Below are 22,853 nucleotides of genomic sequence, written 5' to 3'. Positions count from 1 at the left end.
TCTCAGTTTCTATGAGAATCCAGGTGTAATTGTTAAAAGTAAAGAGGCCAGGTATGGTGGCTGTTGGGAATAACCCTCAAAATCTTAAAGAGCTTGAACACTCAAACAAAGGATTTTTAGCAAAGCAATTTTACTTTTGTGTTGAGGGGTGTTTTTTTTTTGTTTGTTTGTTTGTTTTTTGGCCAGTTGCCACGAGAGCACACTTGAACAAAGGGGCATGAAAGCCTGTATTTCTGATGCAAGTCCTGTCCCTGTACTCTGTTTCTATTGGCTGGGGTCGGGTTGCACAATCTGAACTAATCTCGGTGGGTTAGACATTTGAACTTTTTTTAGATAAGGTGGGCGTGTAAGGGAGAGAGGGGAAAAGGGGAAGAGGTGTCTGTAATGAGCTAGAGGGCTAGTCTTTTTTTAAAATAAGGAAAGGAATGTGAGCTCGTACTGATAAGCCTGGTACTGTGGCGTGTTTGGGCATGTAACAAAGGCAGAAAGGAAAAAAAGAGAAAAGGAAAACGGGTGAGGGGTGGGTACTATGAATTAAAGAATAAAGGATTGATCAGGCTATTTGAAGAGAAATCTCGTCATATCTCACAGTGGCTCACATCTGTGATCTCAGCACTGTGGAAGGCCAAGGCAGGAGGATTGTTTGAGCTTCGAAGTTCGAGATCAGCCTGGGCAACATGGCAAAAGCCCATCTCTACTGGTAAGCAGGAGAGAGACACATGGAGAAAGTTATAAGAAAGAAGATGAACTTTCGGTAAGGAAGGTTAAAAAGAAAACAGAACAATTTTATATAAGAAAGAATCTGTCTAGTAAATTTTTGTGCTAAAGTAAAATGGTTATTTAAGAAAGAGGAAGAATGGGACAAAACTAAAGGCTTAAGCATATTACTGAAGATTTGAGCAGGTCATGAAAGGTTCAAGAAGGCTATAATTAGAAGGAAATTATCTATAAGCCTTGCTAAAGAGTGAGCTTTAATATTAAAAGTACACTAATACAAGAGAGAAAAAGTTATATTTCTAGAGAAAAACTACAACACTCTTGTTATTAGGTTTTTAGCCTTGTGCATTATTTTCAAGTTCTTGGTATCTGCCTACAGAATAGACTGGATCCTGAATTATTCTAGATTCTTTCAATCCAACTCTCTACCACGGAATTACTAAAAATACAAACTGTTCTCTTTCTGAAGCCCTATAACCTTAAACTTGGTGAATTTTAAGGGACAAGTCTAATGTTCACCAAAGCACCTGTATTAATCTGTTTTCACACTGCTATAAAGAACTGGCTGAGTCTGGGTAATTTATAAAGAAAAGAGGTTTAATTGACACATAGTTCTGCATGGCTAGGGAGGTCTCAGGAAAATTACAATTATAGTGGAAGGCAGAGTGAAAGCAAGGCACATCTTACATGGCGGCAAGAGAGGGGGATCCACCACATGCTTTTATTTATTTATTCATTCATTTATTTATTTTTGAGATGGAGTCTTGTTATGTCAACCAAGCTGCAGTGCAGTGGCTTGATCTTGGCTCACTGCAAACTCTGCCTCCCAGGTTTAAGTGATCCTCCTGCCTCAGTCTCCCAAGTAACTAGGACTACAAGCATGCACCACCACCCTCGGCTAATTTTTGTATTTTTAGTAGAGACAGGATTTCACCATGTTGGCCATGCTGGCCTTGAACTCCTGACCTCAAGTGATCCACCCACCTCAGCCTCCCAAAGTGCTGGGATTACAGGCATGAGCCACTGTGCCCAGCCAAGGAATCACCACATACTTTTAAGCCATCGGATCTTGTGAAAACTCACTATCACAAGAATAGCATAGGGGAAACTGCCCCCATGATCCAATCACGTCCTGCCAGGTTCCTCCCATGACACATGGAGATTATAATTTGAGATGAGTGAGACTCTGTCTCAAAAAAAAAAAAAAAAAAAAAAAAAAAATTAGCTGGGTGTGGTGGCACACACCTGCAGTCCCAGTTACTCAGGAGGTTGAAGTGGGAGGATCACCTGAGCCTGGGGAGTCGAGGCTTGCTGTGAGCTGAGATCGCGCCACTGCACTCCCACCTGGGTGACAGAGTGACACCCCATCTCAAAAGAAAAAAAATAATAACTCCTGAACAAAAGTTACAGACAGAACCAGACACATAAAATAGATTTTCTACCCATTCATAGCGGTAGATACCTCAGAATGACAGGGCTTCCTCAGGAATCACTCACTACATCTGCACTTTGCCATCTAGTTCCTATGGCCATGGTCAATATCAAAAATTTAGAACAATGACATTTCCCTGCTGTTAGTTTTTAGTTTCATGTACCCAGTCTTATTAATGAGTGCTATATTCAGGTAAATTGCTATTCAAGGTAGAATATAATTCCCATTTTTACAAGGTCCTGAGCAATCTTGCACTGGCCCCTAAGTGAAGAACAGGCCTACCCAGATGAGGTGTACTTAACAAAGGCTACAGAAGGAGGGTATGCGAGGTACGTAATGTCTGGGGTTTGACAATTTTTTAAGAAGTCCAAAGTATTCGACATAAAAATGTGACCCAAGCTTTTCCCATTGCTCTCTATCTGGCAGATTTATGATAATGGGGCCACAATGCTTTAAACAAGACAGCATGCAGAGTAAATGACTCTGTAGCTCAGAAGGCAGGAGGAAATGCTTCTTTTATCTTCACTGTCCTTAAAAAATCCAGATAAGAGATCCCCTGCCTGCCCCACCGTAAAAAAAGCAAGTATTCCATGGAAAAAATAATCCCCATCAAAGCCACTTCTTAGGCCTAAAAGCTTTTAAGAAGGGTGATGTCAGCTTTATAACAGTCTTTCTTCCTCTGCAGTCTACCTTCTCAGTGCTCACCAATACCTGCCTCTTTCCTTCTGGATACACAGAAGACTACCCTTCCCAGCCCCGGGCATGGCTAGTTCTGACTAATAAGCTGTGGGAGGAAGGGATGTGCGCTGCTTCTGGCTGAAGAATGGAGGGGCAGCCTTGAGATCTCCAAGTGTTTTCTTATCCTGTCACAGCAACCTAGGAGGCCGAGTGGTGGGGAAAGGGCAGCTGCAAGTAGAGATGTTTCTGTCTGCTCCTTGCCAACCTTAGCAGACATGGAGTTTAAGCAAGAAATTAACCTTTGTTGTGTTATACCAAGATTTGAGGATTAACTTCTTACTGTCTGACAGCCTAGCCTAGCACATATTTCCCCCCTTAACAGAAGCCACTAAGTAGTTAGTGATTCCAGAAGTTCTCATTCTAGCATGATCCCAGGTCAAAAAATTCAGGGGAAAAAAATACCCATTTTATTGCAGTGTGATTGGCCCTGTGCAGTTAAATGGATCTCAGCTCCTGCCATCTAGTACGTTAAAGGAAAGTCCAGCCAGGGATGGCAGATAAACATTCTTTCTCAGGTAAACTGTGATTGGTTCCTGGTGGCTGCCTGGAGATCTGTTTTGAAAATGATTCTCAGGCAAAAGTCTTGGCTATGCGGGGAAGATGATGCAGTCCATTGCTGATGTCTGTTGTGGGCACGGGCACAGGGAGTCAGGGCACAGGTGGTATTATCTGTCATCCTGTGTCTTACTACTATCAAAGGGAAGCTCACACACTTCCATGTGTCAGCAATGATGAGATCCTAGGGAGCCATTTGGCCCTGGCCTAAGATGCCTCCATGGAGAAAAATATTAAATTCAATGGTAGATCCAGCACCAGTCCATTCTGAGCTTCCAGACTTACTCAGATATCTTAACCATGCTGTTGGAATCACGTTCCAAAAGGATGCTGTTGATGTCCTACTTTAGGAAGTAACTGTCTTAGTGACAAACCACCCAGAGAACCAGATATGTAAAGCAATCAGAATTCAAAGGTGTTGATCCTTCTGAGTCATCACCAGGATTCTCTACCTAGCTGCTATTCTAGATTCATCTTACTGTTTCACTTGGAGACTCAGCCAAGGTTAAGCTGGGATAGATGAGGCAACATTTCGAACAGTGCAGATATAATGCTTAGGGTCTGGCTATCCCATGGGAGAATGGGTTCCTTTTTCTTCTCCCTCCTACTCTTTACCTAGACCCTTCAGCTCACACAGTGACTCATCCTTACTAAGGGATGCACCGAGCCCAGCTTTTGCAAGAAGCTCCACAGTCTGCTCACTGTTTACAACAGGGATGTCCGATATTTTGGCTTCCCTGGACCTCAGTGGAAGAAGAATAATTGTCTTGGGCCACACATAAAATACAATAACACTAATGATAGCTGATGAGCAAAAAAAAAAAAAAAAAAAATAACAAAAAAAATCTCATAATGTTTTAAGCGAATTTACGAATTTGTGTCGGGCTGCATTCAAAGTTATCCTGGGCCACAGGCTGGATAAGCTTGGTTTACAATAAACTCAGGAGGCAGACACTTCCTTATTTATATACAAGGAGTCTCAAGCACAGAGAAGTTAAGAATCCGGGCCAAAGTCTCAATAAGTAAACCTGGAAATGCTTGATTTCAGAGCCCCGTGCTTGGCACGGTATGTGACAAAAACAAAAAAACAAAAGTAATCATCATAGCGGATGGGAGGCGGACTAGACTGCAACCCCAACTTGGATGGACAGAGCAGTGTGCAGAGGCTCGCATTGTGAATTTTAGCTCCAGATCGACTGCAAGAACAAACCAGCAATTCCAAGAGGACCCACAGACCCTCTGAGGGAAGCAGACTGCTCCTGCAGGACCCAGGAAATACCCCAAATACTGTGGGTGCCCCAACTGCAGAAGTGGGAAAGGGAGAGCCTCCTCTCCTGAACACACGTCCCCACTAGAGAAACTGAAGGTCTATTTTGGGAGAAGTTTCTGACCATACCTGGAGCTGAGTCAATTTAGAGGGCTGAGTGAAATACAGGGGCAGAGGAAGCAGCAGAAAGGTCCTAGGAGCTTGCTGGGTCCACAAGCAGGCCATTCCTGCCTGGCACCATAGGAATCTATCAGCAGGGCGGCCAGAGAAGCCAGGGGCTGGTGGGGAGAAACACCACAGGGAGAAGGAAATCTCCAGCTGAACTTTGTAACAATTTAAATGGGACAAGAAGCCTCCTGGCCAGAACTTGGGGAAGGACACAATCCAGTGTGCAGACTCCACAGGTGGGGGACGAAACAAGCCCTTTTATTTTGCAGCTGGGAGGAGGGTAACCTGGGGCAAGTTCTCAAGTCTGGCTGCCCATTACCAGGAAACAGATTAGGGGCTGTTAGTGGGGACATGGTGGGAATGAGACTGGCCCCTCGATTTGTATGGGAGCTGGGTGAGGCCTGTGACTGCTGGCTTTTCTCCACTTCCCTGACAACCTGCATGACTCAGCAGGCAGCCATAATCCTCCTAGGTACATAACTCCATTGATCTGGGAGCCTCACCCCCATCTCCCACAGCAGCTGCAGCAAGACCCACCCAAGGAGAGTCTGAGCTCAGACACGCCTAGCCTTGCCCCAATCCAGCGGTGCTTCCCTATCCACCCTGGTAGCTAAAGACAAAGGACATATATTCCTGGGAGTTCTAGGGCCCTGTCCACCACCTGTTCCTCCCCAAACAACCACAGCTGATGCTCTCTGGACAGCACCATGTCCTGGCAGGAGGCCAACCAGCACAAAAATAGAACATTAGGCCACCAAAGCTAAAAACTTTCACGGAATTCATTTGCACCCCTGCTACCACCTCCACTGGAACAGGCAGTGGTATCCATAGCCGAGAGACCCAAACACGATTCACATCACAGGACTCTGTGCAGACAACCCTCAGTACCAGCCCAGAGCCAGGTAGACTTGCTGGGTGGCTAGACCGAGGAGAGAGACAACAATCACTGCAGTTCAGCTCACAGGAAGCCACATCCATAGGGAAAGGGGGAGAGTACTACATCAAGGGAACACTCCATGGGACAAAAGTATATGAACAACAGCCTTCAGCCCTAGACCTTCCCTCTGACAGAGCCTACCCAAATGAGAAGAAACCAGAAAACTAACTCTGGTAATATGACGAAAGAAGGCTCTTTAACACCTCCTAAGAATCATACTAGTTCAACAGCAATGGATGCAAACCAAGAAGAAATTCCTGATTTACCTGAAAAATAATTCAGGAGGTTAGTTATTAAGCTCATCAGGGAGGCATCAAAGAAAGGCAAAGCCCAATACTAGAAATCTAAAAATCGATACAGGAAGTAAAGAAAGAAATATTCAAGGAAATAGATAGCTTAAAGAAAGAACAATCAAAACTTCAGGAAACACTGAACACACTTATAGAAATGCAAAATGCTCTGGAAAGTCTCAGCAATAGAATTGAACAAGTAGAAGAAAGAAATTCAGAGCTCGAAAACAAGGTCTTCAAATTAACCCAATCCAACAAAGACATAGAAAAAGAATAAGAAAATATGAAAGAAGCCTCCAAGAAGTCTGGGATTATGTTAAACAACCAAACCTAAGGATAATTGGTGTTCCTGAGGAAGAAGAGAATTCTAAAAGCTTGGAAAACATATTTGGGGAAATAATCAAGGAAAACTTCCCTGGCCTTGCCAGAGACCTAGACATCCAAATACAAGAAGCACAAAGAACATCTAGGAAATTTATCGCAAAAAGATCATTGTCTAGACACACTGTCATCAGGTTATCCAAAGTTAAGACAAAGGAAAGAATCTTAAGAGCTGTGAGACAGAAGCATTAGGTAACCTATAAGGGAAAACCTATCAGATTAACAGCAGATTCCTCAGCAGAAAACCTACAAGCTAGAAGGGATTGGGGCCCTATCTTCAGCCGCCTCAAATCAAACAATTATCACCCAAAAATTATGTATCCAGTGAAACTAACCATCATATATGAAGGAAAGATACAGTCTTTTTCAGACAAACAAATGCTGAGAGAATTTACCACTACTAAGCCAGCACTACAAGAACGGCTAAAAGGAGCTCTAAGTCTTGAAACAAATCCTGGAAACACATCAAAACAGAACTTTAAAGCATAAATCACACATGACCTATGCAACAAAAATACAAGTTAAAAAGCAAAAACAAAAAAACCAAAGTATACAGGCAACAAAGAGCACAATGAATGCAATGGTACCTCTCATCTCAATACTAACATTGAATGTAAATGGCCTAAATGCTCCACTTGAAAGATACAGAACCAAAGAATGGATAAGAACCCACCAACCAACTACCTGCTGTCTTCAGGAGACTCACCTAACATGTAAGGACTCACATAAACTTAAAGTAAAGGGGTGGAAAAAGGCATTTCATGCAAATGGACACCAAAAGTAAGCAGGAGTAGCTATTCTTGTATCAGACAAAACAAACTTTAAAGCAACAGCAGTTAAAAGAGACAAAGAGGGATATTATGTAATGGTAAAGGCTTTGTCCAACAGGAAAATATCACAATCCTAAACATACATGCACCTAACACTGGAGATCCCAAATTTATAAAACAATTACTTATAGACCTAAGTGGGGGACTTCAATCCTCCATGAAGAGCACTAGGCAGGTCATCAGACAGAAAGCCAACAAAGAAACAATGGATTTAAACAATGAACTTTACAGATATATTCACAACATTTCATCCAACAACCACAGAATACACATTCTATTCAACAGCGGATGTAACCTTCTCCAAGATAGACCTTATGATAGACCATAAAACAGGCCTCAATAAATTTAAGAAAACTGAAATTATATCAGGCACTCTCTCAAATCACAGTAGAATAAAACTAGAAATCAACTCAAAAAGGAACCTTCAAAACCATGAAAATACACGGAAATTAAATAACCTGCTCTTGAATGAGCATTGGGTCAAAAGTGAAATCAAGATGGAAATTTAAAAATTCTTCAAACTGAAAACAATAATGACACAACCTATCAAAACTTCTGGGATACAACAAAGGCAGCACTAAGAGAAAAGTTCATAACCCTAAACACCTACATGGAAAAGACTGAAAGAGCACAAACTGACATTCTAAGGTCACATCTTAAGGAACTAAAGAAAAAAGAACAAACCAAACCCAAATCCAGCAGAAGAAAGGTAATAACCAAGATCATCAGAGCAGAACTAAATGAAATTGAAACAAAAAAAATACAAAAGATAAATGAAATATAAACCTGGCTCTTTGAAAAGATAAATAAAATTGATAAACCATTAGCAAGATTAACCAAGAAAAGAAGAGAGAAAATCCAAATAACTTCATTAAAAAATAAAACAGAAGTTATTACAACTGACACCACTGAAATACAAAAGATCATTCAAGGCTACTATGAAAGACAATTTTATGCACATAAACTAGAAAACCTAGAAGAGATGGATAAATTCCTGGAAAAATACAATCCTCCTAGCTTAAATCAGGAAGAATTAGATATCCTGAGCAGACCAATAATAAGCAGCGAGATTAAAATAGTAATTTAAAAATTACCAACAAAAAAGGTACAAGACCAGACAGATTCACAGCAGAATTCTACCAGACATTCAAAGAAGAATTGGTACCAATCCTTTTGACACTATTCCACAAGATAGAAAAAGAAGGAACCCTCCTTAATTTATTCTATGAAGCCAGCATTATCCCAATACTAAAACCAGGAAAGGACATAACCAAAAAAGAAAACTACAGACTGATATCCTTGATGAACAGAGATGCAAAAATCCTTAACAAAATACTAGCTAACTGAGTCCAACAACATATCAAAAAGATAATCCACCATGATCAAGTGGGTTTCATACCAGGGATGCAGGGAGGGTTTAACATATGCAAGTCAACAAATGTGATACACCACATTAACAGACTAAAAAACAAAAACACATGATCATCTCAATAGATGCAGAAAGCACATTTGATAAAATCCAGCATCTCTTTATGATTAAAACTCAGCAAGATCGGCATACAAGGGACATACAATGTAACAAAAGCCATCTATGACAAACCCACAGCCAACATAATACTGAGTGGGGGAAAGTTGAAAAGTTCCCTCCGAGAACTGGAACAAGACAAGGATGCCTACTGTCACCACTCCTCTTCAACATAGTATTGGAAGTCCTAGACAGAGCAATCAGACAAGAGAAAGAAATAAAGGGCATCCAAATCGGTAAAGAGAAAGTCACACTGTCACTGTTTGCTGACAATATGATCATCAGCAAACCCTAAAGACTCCTCCAGAAAGCTCCTAGAACTGATAAAAGAATTCAGCAGGCCAGGCGCAGTGGCTCGTGCCTGTAATCCTAGCAGTTTGGGAGGTTGAGGCGGGTGAATTGCCTGAGCTCAGGAGTTTGAGACCAGCCTGGGCAACACAGTGAAACCCCGTCTCTACTAAAATACAAAAAATTAGCCAAGCATGGTGGTGTGCACCTGTAGCCCCAGCTACTCAGGAAGCTGAGGCAGGAGAATTGCTAGAACCCAGGAGGCGGAGGTTGCAGTGAGCTGAGATCACGCCACTGCACTGCAGCCTGGGTGACAGAGTGAGACTCCATCTCAAAAAAAAAAAAAAAGAAAAAGAAAAAAAAAAATTCAGCATAGTTTCCAGATACAAGATTAATGTACACAAATCAGTAGCTCTTCTACACACCAACAGCGACCAAGTGGAGAATCAAATCAAGAATTTAACCCCTTTTACAATAGCTGCAAAAAACCCAAAAAACAAACAAACAAACAAAAGCTTAAGAAAAAAAACAAACTTAAGAAAACTCCTTCTAACAAAGGAGTCGAAAGACCTCTACAAGGAAAACTACAAAACACTGCTGAAAGAAATCATGGATAAAACAAACACATGAAAACACATCCCATGCTCATGAATGGATAGAATCAATATTGTGAAAATGACTATACTGTCAAATGCAATCTACAAATTCAATGCAATTTCCATCAAAATACCACCATCATTCTTCACAGAACTAGCAAAAAAAATTCTAAAATTTATATGGAACACAAAAAGAGCTTGCATAGCCAAAGCAGACTAAGCAAAAAGAATAAACCTGGAGGCATCATACCACCTGGTTTCAAACTATACTATAAGGCCATAGTCACCAAAACAGTATGGTACTGGTATATAAATAGGCACATAGGCCAATGGGACAGAACAGAGAACCCAGAAATAAACCCACTTACAGCCAACTGATCTTCAACAAATCAAACAAAAACATAAAGTGGGGAAAGGACACCCTTTTCAACAAATGGCGCTGGGATAATTGGCTAGCCACAGGTAGAAGAATGAAACTGGGTCCTTATCTCTCACCTTATACAAAAATCAACTCAAGATGGATTAAGGAGTTAAATCTAAGACCTGAAATGGTAAAAATTCTAGAAGATAACATTGGAAAATGCTTCTAGACATTGGCTTAGGCAAGGATTTCATGACCAAGAACCCAAAAGCAAATGCAATAAAAACAAAGATAAATAGTTGGAACTTAATTAAACTAAAAAGCTTTTGCATGGCAAAAGGAACAGTCAGCAGAATAAACAGACAACCCATAAAGTGGGAGAAAATCTTCACAATCTATACATCTGACAAAGGACTAATATCCAGAATCTACAACGAACTCAAACAAATCAGTAAGAAAAAAAAAAACAAACAATTCCATCCAAAAGTGGGCTAAAAACATGAATACACAATTCTCAAAAGAAGATACACAAATGGGCAACAGATATATGAAAAAACGCTTAACATCACTAGTGATCAGGGAAAATGCAAATCAAAGCCACAATGCATTATCACTTTACTCCTGCAAGAATGGCCATAATCAAAAAATCAAAAATCAGTAGATGTCGGCATGGATGCAGTGATCAGGGAACACTTCTACACTGCTGATGGGAATGTAAACTAGTACAGCCACTATGGGAAACAGTGTGGAGATTCCTGAAAGAACTAAAAGTAGATCTACCATTGATATAGCAATCCCACTACCAGGTATCAACCCAGAGGAAAAGAAGTCATTGTATGAAAAAGATACTTGCAGACACATGTTTATAGCAGCACAATTCACAATTGCAAAATCGTGAAACCAACCCAAATGCCCATCAATCGACAAGTGGATAAAGAAACTGTGATATATACATCAAAAGAAATCATAGATAAAACAAACACATGAAAACACATCCCATGCTCATGGATGGATAGAATCAATATCATGAAAATGACTATACTGCCAAATGCAATCTACAAATTCAATGCAATCTCCATCAAAATACCACCATCATTCTTCACAGAATTAGCAAAAATAATTCTAAAATTCATATGGAACAAAAAAAATACACATATTGTTGGTATATGTATATGTACATATGTATATACATACATATGTATATATTTTGTATACATATTTTGTATATATTTTGCATATTTATGTATATACATATATGTATATATGGTGGGACACTACTCAACCATAAAAAGGAATGAATTAACAGTATTTGCAGCAACCTGGATGAGATTGGAGACTGTTATTCTAAGTGAAGTAACTCAGGAATTGAAAATGTGGGAGCTATGAGGATACAAAGGCATAAGAATGAAACAATGGACTGTGGGGACTTGAGGGGAAGAGTGGGAGGGGGTGAGGGATAAAAGACTACCAATATGGTGTAGTATATACTGCTCGGGTGATGGGTGCACCAATATTTCACAAATCACCACTAAGGAACTTCCTTATGTAACCAAATACCACCTGTACCCCAGTAACTTACGGAAAAAATAACAAATCTGGTTGCTTGCTAACATCTTCGGTTCAATAGAAGGAAGAGATTAAAAATTGCCAATCTGAGATAGTGTAGTGGTTCATGACAGGAACTTCAGCACTGAAGAGACTTTAGTTTGAGGTTTGACTCCACATTTTTTCTTTAACCTGTGAAGCCTTAGACAAGTGTCTCAACCTCATGTTTCTTATCTGTAATGTGGTAACACATGGAATTTACTTCGTCTTCTTGTGAGGACTTGGTGAGATATAAAGTAATTAGCTGACCCTGGCATCAAAAAAATGGCTCTTATTATTTTCAATGTTGTATTGTCCTTCCCCCCACACCCTAATTATCACAGGCAAACTTAAAATTAGTTGTTTTCTATTAATATTGGCTATATGGAAAAAAAAATGTCCACTTAAGGAGAAAATTCCTGCCAAACAAATAACAAGTTTGTTAAGCCCTAAAAGCCTTTATAACAGATTTATTTCAATGTTTTTCCACATGTCTGATTCTTTCACTTTTCTATTATTAAATACTGCAACCAAATGCCATATCTTATGCTGTGTCAGACTGTGTACAGAAGCATTCAAAATGTGGTTCTGAGGGAAGATCCATTATTTTCTTAAATGTTAAAAAAAGTTATTTTTCCTTTACCTTGTTAGAAGCATTCAGGGTTACAATGACCTCTGTTCTGTGATTGAGCATTGTTCAGAACAACCATCAAAGAGAGACCGTCCAGCGGCAAAAGTGAACTGCCAACTGGAAGGCTAAAAGGCAAGTCTCAACTACCCAGGGTTGCCATGACACCACACGGAAGTGATGATTAGTCAGGGATCTCCAGAGAAAACAGAACCAACACAATGTGTGTGTGTGTGTGTGAAGACAGAGTTTTATTTTAAGGAATTGCCTCATGAAACTTGGGGGGCCAGCAAGTCCAAAATACACAGAGTGGGCTGGCAGGGTGGGGACAGTCCAAAGGCAGTGTCCTGGTAGATCCCTTTTGGCTTGAGGAGGTCAGTCTTTGTTCTCCTAAGTCTTTGTTCACCTGACTGGATAAGGCCCACTCACAGCATGGAGGGTAATCTGCTTAACCCAAAGAGTACTGATAAATGGTACCCTCAACTAAGAAATACCTTCACAGAAACATCTAGAATTGTTAACACATAAAATTAACCATCACAGAAAGTCACATTCTATTTTGTGCTAGTGTTCTGAGTCCTAAAATCTCCTGCCTTCTACATCACACACATCTATCTCAATAACCCACAAAAATCCATTGGTTCTTCTGAGGAAAAGGAAGATACCAGGGTATTATTAATCCCTGACCACTCTATGAGTTGTGCCTTAATCTGAGTTTATTCTAGGCTTTTCTTACCCCTCTTGTAACCCACACCGTATTTTCAAATTCCCCGGGCCAATATAATAGAAGTGAAGCATGTGCGAATATTTGCAATGACACGAAGAGAGAAAAGGAAAGCTCGTGTCTTTTTAGTGGCTGTAAAATAGATTCTCAGCCATATGTCTCCAAATGCTTCAATAAAAATGATGTTTTCCTTTCATTTAAAATGTTTGTGTTTACTTTTTTTTCTTTTTTTTTTGAGACAAGGTCTTACTCTGTCATCCAGGCTATAGTGCAGCAGCACAATCACAGCTCACTGCAGCCTTAACTTCCTGGGTTCAAGTGATCCTCCCATCTTAGCCTCCCGAGTAGCTGGGACTACAGGTGTACACCATCATGCCCGGCTGATTTTTGTATTTTTTGTAGAGACAGGGTTTTGCCATGTTGCCCAGGCTGGTCTCAAATTCCTGAGCTCAAGCAATCCTCTCAATTCCACCTCCCAAAGTGTTGGGATTGCAGGCATGAGCCACCGCACCTGGCTGTGTTTACATTTTTCTTTCTAGCCCCTGATATCTACAAATAGCTGAGTGATGGCAAGAACTGTTCCCTTTGCACAGGCATTTGTCATAGTTGAAGTGCAGGATGAAGAGTGAACATCAGATGCTGGAGGCTGTGATGAGACACAACCATGAAAGAGAGCTGCTCCCAGGCTGTGAAGCAAAAATAAGATACTGAATATAAAAATGCCAGGATTCCTGTGAAACTTCTTCTATTCACTCTCGCAGGTCTCTCCCACTCTCCCCTGTCCTGCTCTGTGCATGGGAAAATGGCGTTTGATCCAACCTCTGGCTGCTGGCTGTGTTCAGCCAGTGGGGAGCAATGGTAAGAAATGGGAAGGAGGGAGAAGACTGAGGTATTGGTCTTCACTTTGAGGCTCCTTCCCTGAGAGGTCACACTGGACTAGCTGTGTCCCTCAGCCCAAAGTCACAGCTACTCTCAGTAGACTCGCGGGTTCCAGTTGTGGCCCCACCCCTTGCTTCCTGGGATCTAGGATGGTTGCTCCTCAGTGTTGCCAGCCTTGCTGTCCTGCATGAGCATGTGTAGTTGCCCTCTTCCCTGTCCATAACTTCTGAACAGCCCCTTTATCAAAAACTTTTTTTTTTTTAGACAGAGTCTGGCTCTTTTGCCCAGGCTGTAGTGTGGTGGCACGACCTTGGCTCACTGCAACCTCCTGGGTTCAAGTGATTCCTGTGCCTCAGCCTCCCAGGTAGCTAGGATTACAGGTACCCTCCACCACACCCGGCTAATTTTTTGTATTTTTAATAGAAATGGGGTTTCACCGTAGCCAGGCTGGTCTTGAACTCCTGGACTCAACTGATCTGCCTGCCTCGGTCTCCCAAAGTGCTGGGATTATAGACTGGAGCCACCGTACCAGCCAAAAACTCTTTTAATTACTGTTGCCTGCTGGTGCTGACTAATAAGGTATTGAATGTTCTCTGTTTTCCCTTTTATTAAAAATTTGGTGTAAAATATATAAATCCTTTAAGGTATTTCTGAATTTTTTACAAGCCATTAGTGAACAAATGCTTTCTGATGTTTCTCAATGTTTTTTAAGCACTCATGTAATACTTCAATCCAAAGTGTAGCATCATCGTAAGTCCTACCATGTTATGAGAATTATGTAAACCACAGTGTTGGCCTTTGTATCCTAGTTTCAAGAAAACTCTGTTAAATTTATTAATCATTGTCAATAGTTAATTGAGTTGAGTATCCAGGAACAACTATTACTCTGCTTCTTGAAATAATTTTTAAAACTGGTTTTCATCCTATTTTGCCATTATCTTTTCCACTGTTTTTAATATGGTGAATCATCTAAATCCTTTTGGGAATATGGATAAAATACATTGTAATTAATAAACATTTCAATGTAAAAATCAGGCCCTGTATCATCATTAAGACTGTAGGAAAGGACCAAGAAACCCAATTTCATAAAAGTCCACTTGAAAATAAGCCCAAGACGCAAGAAACAAAAAGCAGGAGAATAGTTGGATCCAATCCACAGGCATCTGGGTTCAGACAGCAAATCCATAACCACCCCCTTCTCTTCATCCACTGGAAGCACCTCCAGCCCTGTGTAGTAGTTTCCATTTCCTCCGTCTCCTGTGAGGCTTAAGAGACATTTAGGAACAGCCCAAACTTACTCTTGGTGTGGGGCTCCTGTCTTGGTCAGCAAGGTCAGCACAAAAAACATAAAAATCACGAAGACTGCAAGACCAACCCAAAATCCAATCACAATGGAATCTGCAAGACAGTTAATACTGCGATTAGTATTTCACAGTAGTTTAAAACTTGAACATTCAAGAATCAGAGCTTCTTGGAGAAGTTTTGGTACATGAAACATGAAAGGAAATCAACAGTCTGATCCGCAGTTGGCTGCAGATTGATAAGACGGAAAGGATGACGGGGAAGGAAGAGTCTGCTCTGCCTCCAGGTTTCTGTCTCAGATAGCATGAAGGGATTTAGGCCTCATTGACTCATGGTTTCCATACCTCAAGGAAGGAACCTAGGCCAGAGCATAGGTCATCTAGGGCCTCAAGATTCCACTAATGTGTTTTGAGTTAGAAAATAAAATGTTTAGCACACTACCAACTCAAGTTTTAAGTGCATTTGGATTCCTACTGTTAAAAGAAAAACTTTAGACAAATTAAATTTAACAGATATTAACTGTGCAAGGGAAACAAAATTCTTGAACCGGGAAGCTCCCAGAATCAGAACAGATTCAGAGAGACTCTGGTCAGCCTCATGGTTGGTTAAGATTTAGGGACAGAAAAAGGAAAATGAGGTACAGAAAAAAGAAACAAGGTATGGAAACAGCTGGATTTGAACACCATTTGAATAGCTGTCTGCCTGTGAGTGCCTGAAGTGTAGCTGCATGATTAGCTGAGACTCAGCTATTGTTATGGAAGCATTCGCTAGGTTTTCAGTTTGCTTACCTAGTAAGCTAGGTCACAGCTCATACCTAAGAATGCAAGTATGCAAATATGGAGGCCTTCTTGGGCCAAATTTTAGTTCAGCAACTCTATTGGTTAGCAACTCAATTAGGTAGCAACTTTGCATTCTCACTTATGTTCACCATGGAATAATTGAGGCTGTCATTACTTCTTGCAGAGAACATACAGACAGCCTCTTGAGTGCTCTCTCTGCCTTCTGCCTTTCCCTGTGCTTTATTTCTGTACAAATCTGCTTTAATCACAGCCCTGATGATATTGCTCTTTCGTGAAAAGCTCTCCAACAAAAACAGGACTGACCCACTTTTCCAGATTAAAAGAGATTCCATATGTAAAGCACCTTATACAATGTCTGACAGCTGAGAAAACAGTACACCACAGGTGCTGGCTACTGTCATTAGAATTGTCATTTTCTCCCAATTTACCTCACTTTAAAAACCATGTGTTTCCAATCATACTAGGGGACACTGTGTCCCTGTATTTACCGTAACCTTAGCCACGGCTTCCTTACAGCCACACCTTACCAGGGCTCTGACCACTACCTGCCGGGAACAACTTTTCCCAACCTGGAGCTAATGAAAGTGTATCCATCCTTCCAAGTCCATCCACTACAGTATCTACTAAGCCTCAACTAATTTCCATAATTGATGTGCTCTCTCCCTCCTTTGAACCCAATAACATTTTTGTCTGTACTTCCCTAAACAGGGCTCTCCTTGGTCCTATCTTGGATAACAATCACAATTCTTTATCTCTAGGTTCAGGGTTAGATTGGATTGTCTACAGAACTTGGTATATGCACAGTAGGGCCTCAAATCTAGGACACAACAGAGTTGAATCATTCTACATTTTTTGGCCTATACTAAGAAGCTTATCTATGTGGAAATACATTAAGGATGCTTAGCAATTTTCTAAAAATAAGTGATTGGAGTTTAAATATCAAATGTGTTTAAATGCAAAGCTTTATTCTAATTAAATTATGTATGTGTAGCACTTTTTCCAAAGTGAAGAAATCAGATTAACAATTTACTCTGCATAATTCATACTTTCATCCTCCACATACTATTGCCTAGAGGATAACAATGTGTATTTGGCACTCTGAAAAACTAATGTATCTAACCTTAAATGCCAAAGAAATAGAAATTGTATACTTTGCCTTTTAATATAGTAGAAATGAGGCATAAAAAAAGGCAAGGACAAATACCAAACACCATATGTACTGAGGTACAACTAACATGAAACAATAAAATCTCAACTATCTAGGCGTGGACTATGAAGACACATTGTACAGTTAAATAACAGTTCCCTGCACTGTACTTTATCAACTGCCTGCATAGCAAAAGCAAATTCTAAAATTATACACCAATGCTATATTTAAATCTTCGGTTTAGAATTGAATCATGTTGATTGACATTTTTCAAATCTGTGTACTAGGAAGGTGTTTCCCTAAGGACAGCTTTCACACTGCAAATGGTGGACTGACTCCTGGAGGCGGAGGAAAGTGTACCCTCAACCCAGCCCAGTCCCCCTTCCCTCTGCCCCTCTAAGTGCCCCAGGGAGCTAATCAAAAAGCAGCAATAATGTGAAGCATGGGAGGGCTACAGCCTTCAGAGAAGTCAGGCAGCGACAATGTTGGGGAGAGGCAGGCTGGGGGTAGAATCTGAGAATCCTCATGATCCAACAGCATTTTCAAACATTTCTTTAATAATGCGGCATCTATGTTTTCCATGGCAATATGCTTTAAGTAGCTCTGCTTATTCACATTCCACTTTGAACAAAATTTAGCTTCCTCAAGTTATTTCCACTAATTTCCCCCAACCTCATCTTCTGCCCTATGACCCATCCCCAGGGGACTTTCTCACCCTGAGCCTCTTAGAAGAAACATCAGAGATCCCCATCTCATCCCAGAAATATCCAAACTCTCCTGAAGTTTTATTCACATGTTAAGCTTCATGGGCATAGGCACTACAGTAAGACGGGAAAAGTGGAGCCCCTTGTCTTCCCAAAAGCGTCCTTTTCTGGGAAGAAGTCAGAATACAGTTTTATACAGAGCAAAGCTCCAATGTAGCTAGATGGCTAAGAAAGTCAAAAGAAGCCTTCCAAAGGAGTTTCCACCACAGCCAAGCTACCACAGTCTGTCCTGTCTAGACACTGAGATACTTGGAGACTACTATTGTAAATGGGTAGAACAATTGCCCAGGGGAATTGCAAATGGAATGTGTCATAATAAAGTAACCCCCCTTAACCTAACCTTTAGTGAATGGAATGGAACAAGAGAGCTGAAAGCTGACATGATTTTTTTCCTTCCCATTCTAGGGTAGGACTAGGTTAACTACTCCATCCAACTCGCCCTCCTCTCCACCTCTTGAGAATAAATGGTGAACTTCCCATTTCGTGGTTATATGAAAAACAAGGGTTAATACTTCACTTGAAAGAGAGGGTTCGTGACACTGTCCTCACATCACTTTTGGTTCCTAAGGCAGTAGGGTCAATTCTGTGATACGAATTCCTGGCAAAGAGCCAACAGTGATGTTCTCACACTTGTCTCTACTGTCTTACTCCAAGTTTTTGCAAGCTCTAGCTCTGTTTCTCATCCTAATGACCTGGCTTCTTGCTGACTCATCCATGCATAGGTCTGATATCCGCAAGGCGGCACATAAAAAAGCATGGATTTGGCCACCACTGATGCCTCATATTAAGAGGATATTCCTTCAGTTTTTTCTCAACACAGCGGTCAGAGTGGTCCTGCTAAAATGTGATTGTCCACTCATTGACTCATCAGCTTTTGCTTCTGCTGCTTTAAGAACACCTTGTCTCACCCAGCCACGCCCTTCATAGATAACCCATTCCTCTCCTTCCCTTTATAGCAAGACACTTGAGAGATTTGTCTGTACATGCTGTCCCCAATTCCTCTCCTCTCATTTTTTCTTGAACCAATTCCATCAACCTTTTACCCCCAGCACCCCACTAAAACTGCTTTTCAAATCATTGCCAGTAACTTCTACATTATAAATCCAATGGTCAAATCTCAGTCTTCAATTAACTTGACCTAATAGCAGCATTTGACACAGACTGTCTTTGCAACCCTTTTTTCAGTTGGCATCGAGAAAACCAGAATTGCCCAGTTTTCTTCCTACTTTCTGTACATTCCTCTCAGGCACCTATACTGCTATGCAAAACCCTCCAACTTCGAAATACAAGCGTGCCCAGGGCTCAGCTTTGGACTCTTCAGTTTTCTGTCTACACTCACTTATCCAGCCTCTTGGCTTTGAACGCATACTATTTACATGCTGATGACTCTCAAGTCTACAGCTTCCCCCTACCCTCTCCTCCCTTGTCCTCCTGGATATGTGATAGGCGTCTCAATTTAACAAGTCCAAAATGGAGCTCCTGGCGTTCCTCTCTGAAACCTCCTTCTCCCATACTCTTCCCAATTTGTTAAAGGCAATTCCATCCTGCCAGTTACTCAGGTCACAAATCTTCAAATCATTCTTGACTCTTCTTTCTCTTATACACACCGCCAATCCATTGGCAAATCTTGCCAGATCCATCTTTTAAAAATATCCAGAATGTATGCACTTCTCACCACTTCACTCTCCCTACCTGGCTCCAAGCCACCATTATCAGCTGCCTGGACTATGGCAAAAGCCTCGTGAATGGTCTCTGCTTCTAATTTCTTGCCTTTCACTTCCCAGTTGCAAAGTGATGTGTTGAAACCTAAGCCAGATGGCACTCCTCTGCTCCAGACCCTCAAGTAACTGCTCAGAGTAAAAGGCCAAGCAAAGTCCTTAGCATGACCTCTAAGCCCCCTGACCATGTCCATGTCCCCATAGCCTCTCTGACTTCATTTCCTGCTGTTCTGCCTCTTATCACTCCCTTGGTATCACGCTGGCCACCTTGTTCCTTGCATGATCCAGTTCACTCCCACCAAGGATTCTTTGCTGGAATGTTTTTCCCCGAGATATATTATAGCTCAATCTCTCACTTCCTTCAGGTCTTTTATCAAATCTCTCCTTCTCAGTAAGGCTTTCCATGGCCACTCTATCTATACTGTCACCTCCACACTCCACATTCCTTTCCCCCTACTCTATTTATCCTTTTATATTGCCATCTGACATTATATATTTAACTATTTATTGTCTGTCTCTCCCACTAGAATGCAAGCTCTATAGGAGGAAATATTTTTGTCTTTTCAGTTCACTGTTGTCTCTCCAGTGCTTAAAATAGTACTGCACATAACAGGTGCTCAATAAATAGATATTGAATGAATGAATAAATAAATTTCCACTCTGTTGGTGCCAAATTTGTATAAGATACATGTCCACTTCTGATATATGATGAGGTTTAATATGGGATTCAAAACCAATGGCACAAGAATTATCAATGACCATCTGAGGGTGTTTCTCAGATGAAACACGCTTTGAAGGTAGGAATCTTAATTTCAGCAGAGGAACTTAGTCTAAAGATGGAGCTATTGTTGCCAAGTATGATCCATTACAGGTAGGGCAAATAAAGATAACTGTTATGGTCACTCCTGTCCTCAATGAGTGCTTCCCCTTGAGATGTCGGGCTTCTGTTCTTTTGAATCTGCATCTAATTGGCTTTGTATTTTGCCCAGCAAAACAAAGAGTCATACTTGAAGGTCAGAATCACAGCATTTTTAAATGAAAGAGACTGTACCAAAGCACACATTTCAACAGTTGACGTGATCTTTTCACTTTCCTGTATATCTGGGGTTTTGTGTTTGTTTGTTTTTTGTTATCAATGTGTCTCACATACTGTCAGGTTTCCGAAGCTAAGGGCTTCTACTTATCAGCTCTCTTATATCAGAACAGTAAGTATTCAGGTATTTTTGTTTTATCTTGATGTGAATATTAAAATTAACAAAAGCAGTTGTTATTAATGGTATAGTAGGTAGTGTAAGTAAGGAAAGAATGAGTCACACCTCTGCCTATGTTTCTCAGGAAGTTTTCCAGCTATAATTATTTCTAGAATGAAATATCCTCAAAAAAGATTTTATTCAATTGTCTCTGGAAATGTACCAACCAAAATTATAGCAGTAGGCCTGTCTTCTGTGCCTCTTAAACTAAGGAAAAGAGACAGGAGCAAGCTGACACAAAAATAAAGTTGATGTCACCAAGCTGTAAAAGCCCACATTTCAAGAAAATATGTGGCAATTTTCCCAGTCATTTTGATTTCCACTATAATTCAGAACAAGCAATTGTCTTTACATAAAAGTTATCCTAGGGAAATAACATATTAAAAAATTTAAGTAAATTAAGGAGGGTGATTTCACACCCAACAGCCTTCTATCAGATAATCAATGACAGCATACCTTAATTAATGCCATGTGCTTTTTTTCCACAAAGAAATACTGAGTAGACGTCAATAAAGGAATGAGTGAAAGTATTTAATTATTACTACTCACTTAAGGGGTAAAGGACATGTGGTTTAGTTAATGATTTTTGCTAAAGGAACAAAAATAGAAAGCCTTTCTTGCAAAAGAGCACCAAGCTGGTGCAAGAGATCATGAATGCCAAGACAGGTCAGGATAGCAGCAACCAGGAAATAATTAAAGGAATGAAAACACTTTCTTTGCTACATTTGTGTCTCCAAGTCCTCTTATATTTCCTAACGTGTCCCACTAACCTGGACCAGTTAAGAACGTAAAAATTTTACAGTGCTGTGGATAATTCACTCTGACAAAAGTGAACATTTCAGGGATATTTACGGGGTTACCAAGACAGGACCTGAGACTGGGCAGCAGTTCGTGCCTACCATGTTAACTGTTAACTCTACTTAGTGAAGCAAGGATGTCTCATGCTGGCCAGTCAGCATTCAGTTATGACTGGAGTTGAATAGCAACGTCTCACAGAATTACATTTCCTTGCTCTGTGCTGGACCCTTAATTACTCCAATAGCATGAAACACAATTCATGCCTAGAACACAGGGTTAGAAATGATCGCAGGCTATTCTGGCCGGTCATTATGAACACACATAGATACACTGCTCTCCACAGCTCTAGAAAACCAACTAGGATGAAAAGATGCTGCTGTGTTACAAAAGAAGGTTCTTCAAATAACAGCTCCAGATCCTATTTTTATACATATTTTTGATAGTTCAAACATTCACAGTTTGGAGGAGCTAAAATAGCAAATGCTTTTTTAAAATTCTCAATCTCAGCTTGACATCGATTCATGTTCTCCTACTATAGAAATTTCTTAGTCTTTCATCAATTAGATTCACCAAGGCCCTCCTGTACCATTTCCAAGCAATCAGCCCATGTATGGAGGCGAGATGTTTTGTGGGATTTGGGAGGTAGAGGACAGAGAGTTCTGTAAGAAGACAGAATGTTCAGGAGAAATAATCCTTGGGTATTTCACAGGTTAAGAGAAATACAATTTATGCTTACAATGAGGAATTGTATAAAACTTACATTTATGAGCCTTTAGTCCTTCAAAGGAAACTGGTCCAATCTCATAATATTCATATTCCCAGGTGTAATCAGAATTAGATGCCGATTGCTGGGAAGTTCTGTTAGAAATTAACCTCTGGGCAGACATCTTCAACCTGTACAAATGGAGAAAGTCAAGTGCAGAACCTGTTAATTCATCCAGAGCTGCACAGTTACCTTAATTACTCTTGATCACATTCAGGAGTTTAGCAGCAAACCCCTGGAGGAGGTCTTACCCCCTAGGCCAGGAGAGGTTCTTACCAGCTGCCCACACCTCATGTCATATGGCACTACTTCCTTTCATCTCACCACTAGACTGGAATAAATGTATTTGAAACCAGACACCGTATTTTTTTGTGAACTTAACCCAATGCCTGGCACATAACCAATGTTCAG

At 40.6% G+C, this 22,853-nt stretch overlaps 1 protein-coding gene across 1 annotated transcript in view; it reads right to left on the bottom strand.

Moving 5' to 3' along the window:
- The window catches only part of MRAP2 (melanocortin 2 receptor accessory protein 2), a 30,721-nt gene extending 8,153 nt beyond the window's left edge, over window positions 1-22,568 (bottom strand). Inside the window, exons 1-2 of the mRNA XM_017867632.1 lie at window positions 22,440-22,568; window positions 15,199-15,298 (exon numbers count right to left, since the gene is read on the bottom strand). Coding sequence (XP_017723121.1) covers window positions 15,199-15,298; window positions 22,440-22,566 — 227 coding nt within the window. The 5' untranslated portion in view covers window positions 22,567-22,568. The remainder of the gene's footprint in view (window positions 1-15,198; window positions 15,299-22,439) is intronic.
- Between the last annotated feature and the right edge of the window lie 285 nt (window positions 22,569-22,853).

This window comes from Rhinopithecus bieti, unplaced genomic scaffold (genome assembly GCF_001698545.2).
Source record: "Rhinopithecus bieti isolate Rb0 unplaced genomic scaffold, ASM169854v2 scaffold_4552, whole genome shotgun sequence".
Classification (NCBI taxonomy): domain Eukaryota; kingdom Metazoa; phylum Chordata; class Mammalia; order Primates; family Cercopithecidae; genus Rhinopithecus; species Rhinopithecus bieti.
Note: the sequence above shows the minus strand (reverse complement) of the source record. Positions and strands in the feature narration are given on the sequence as shown.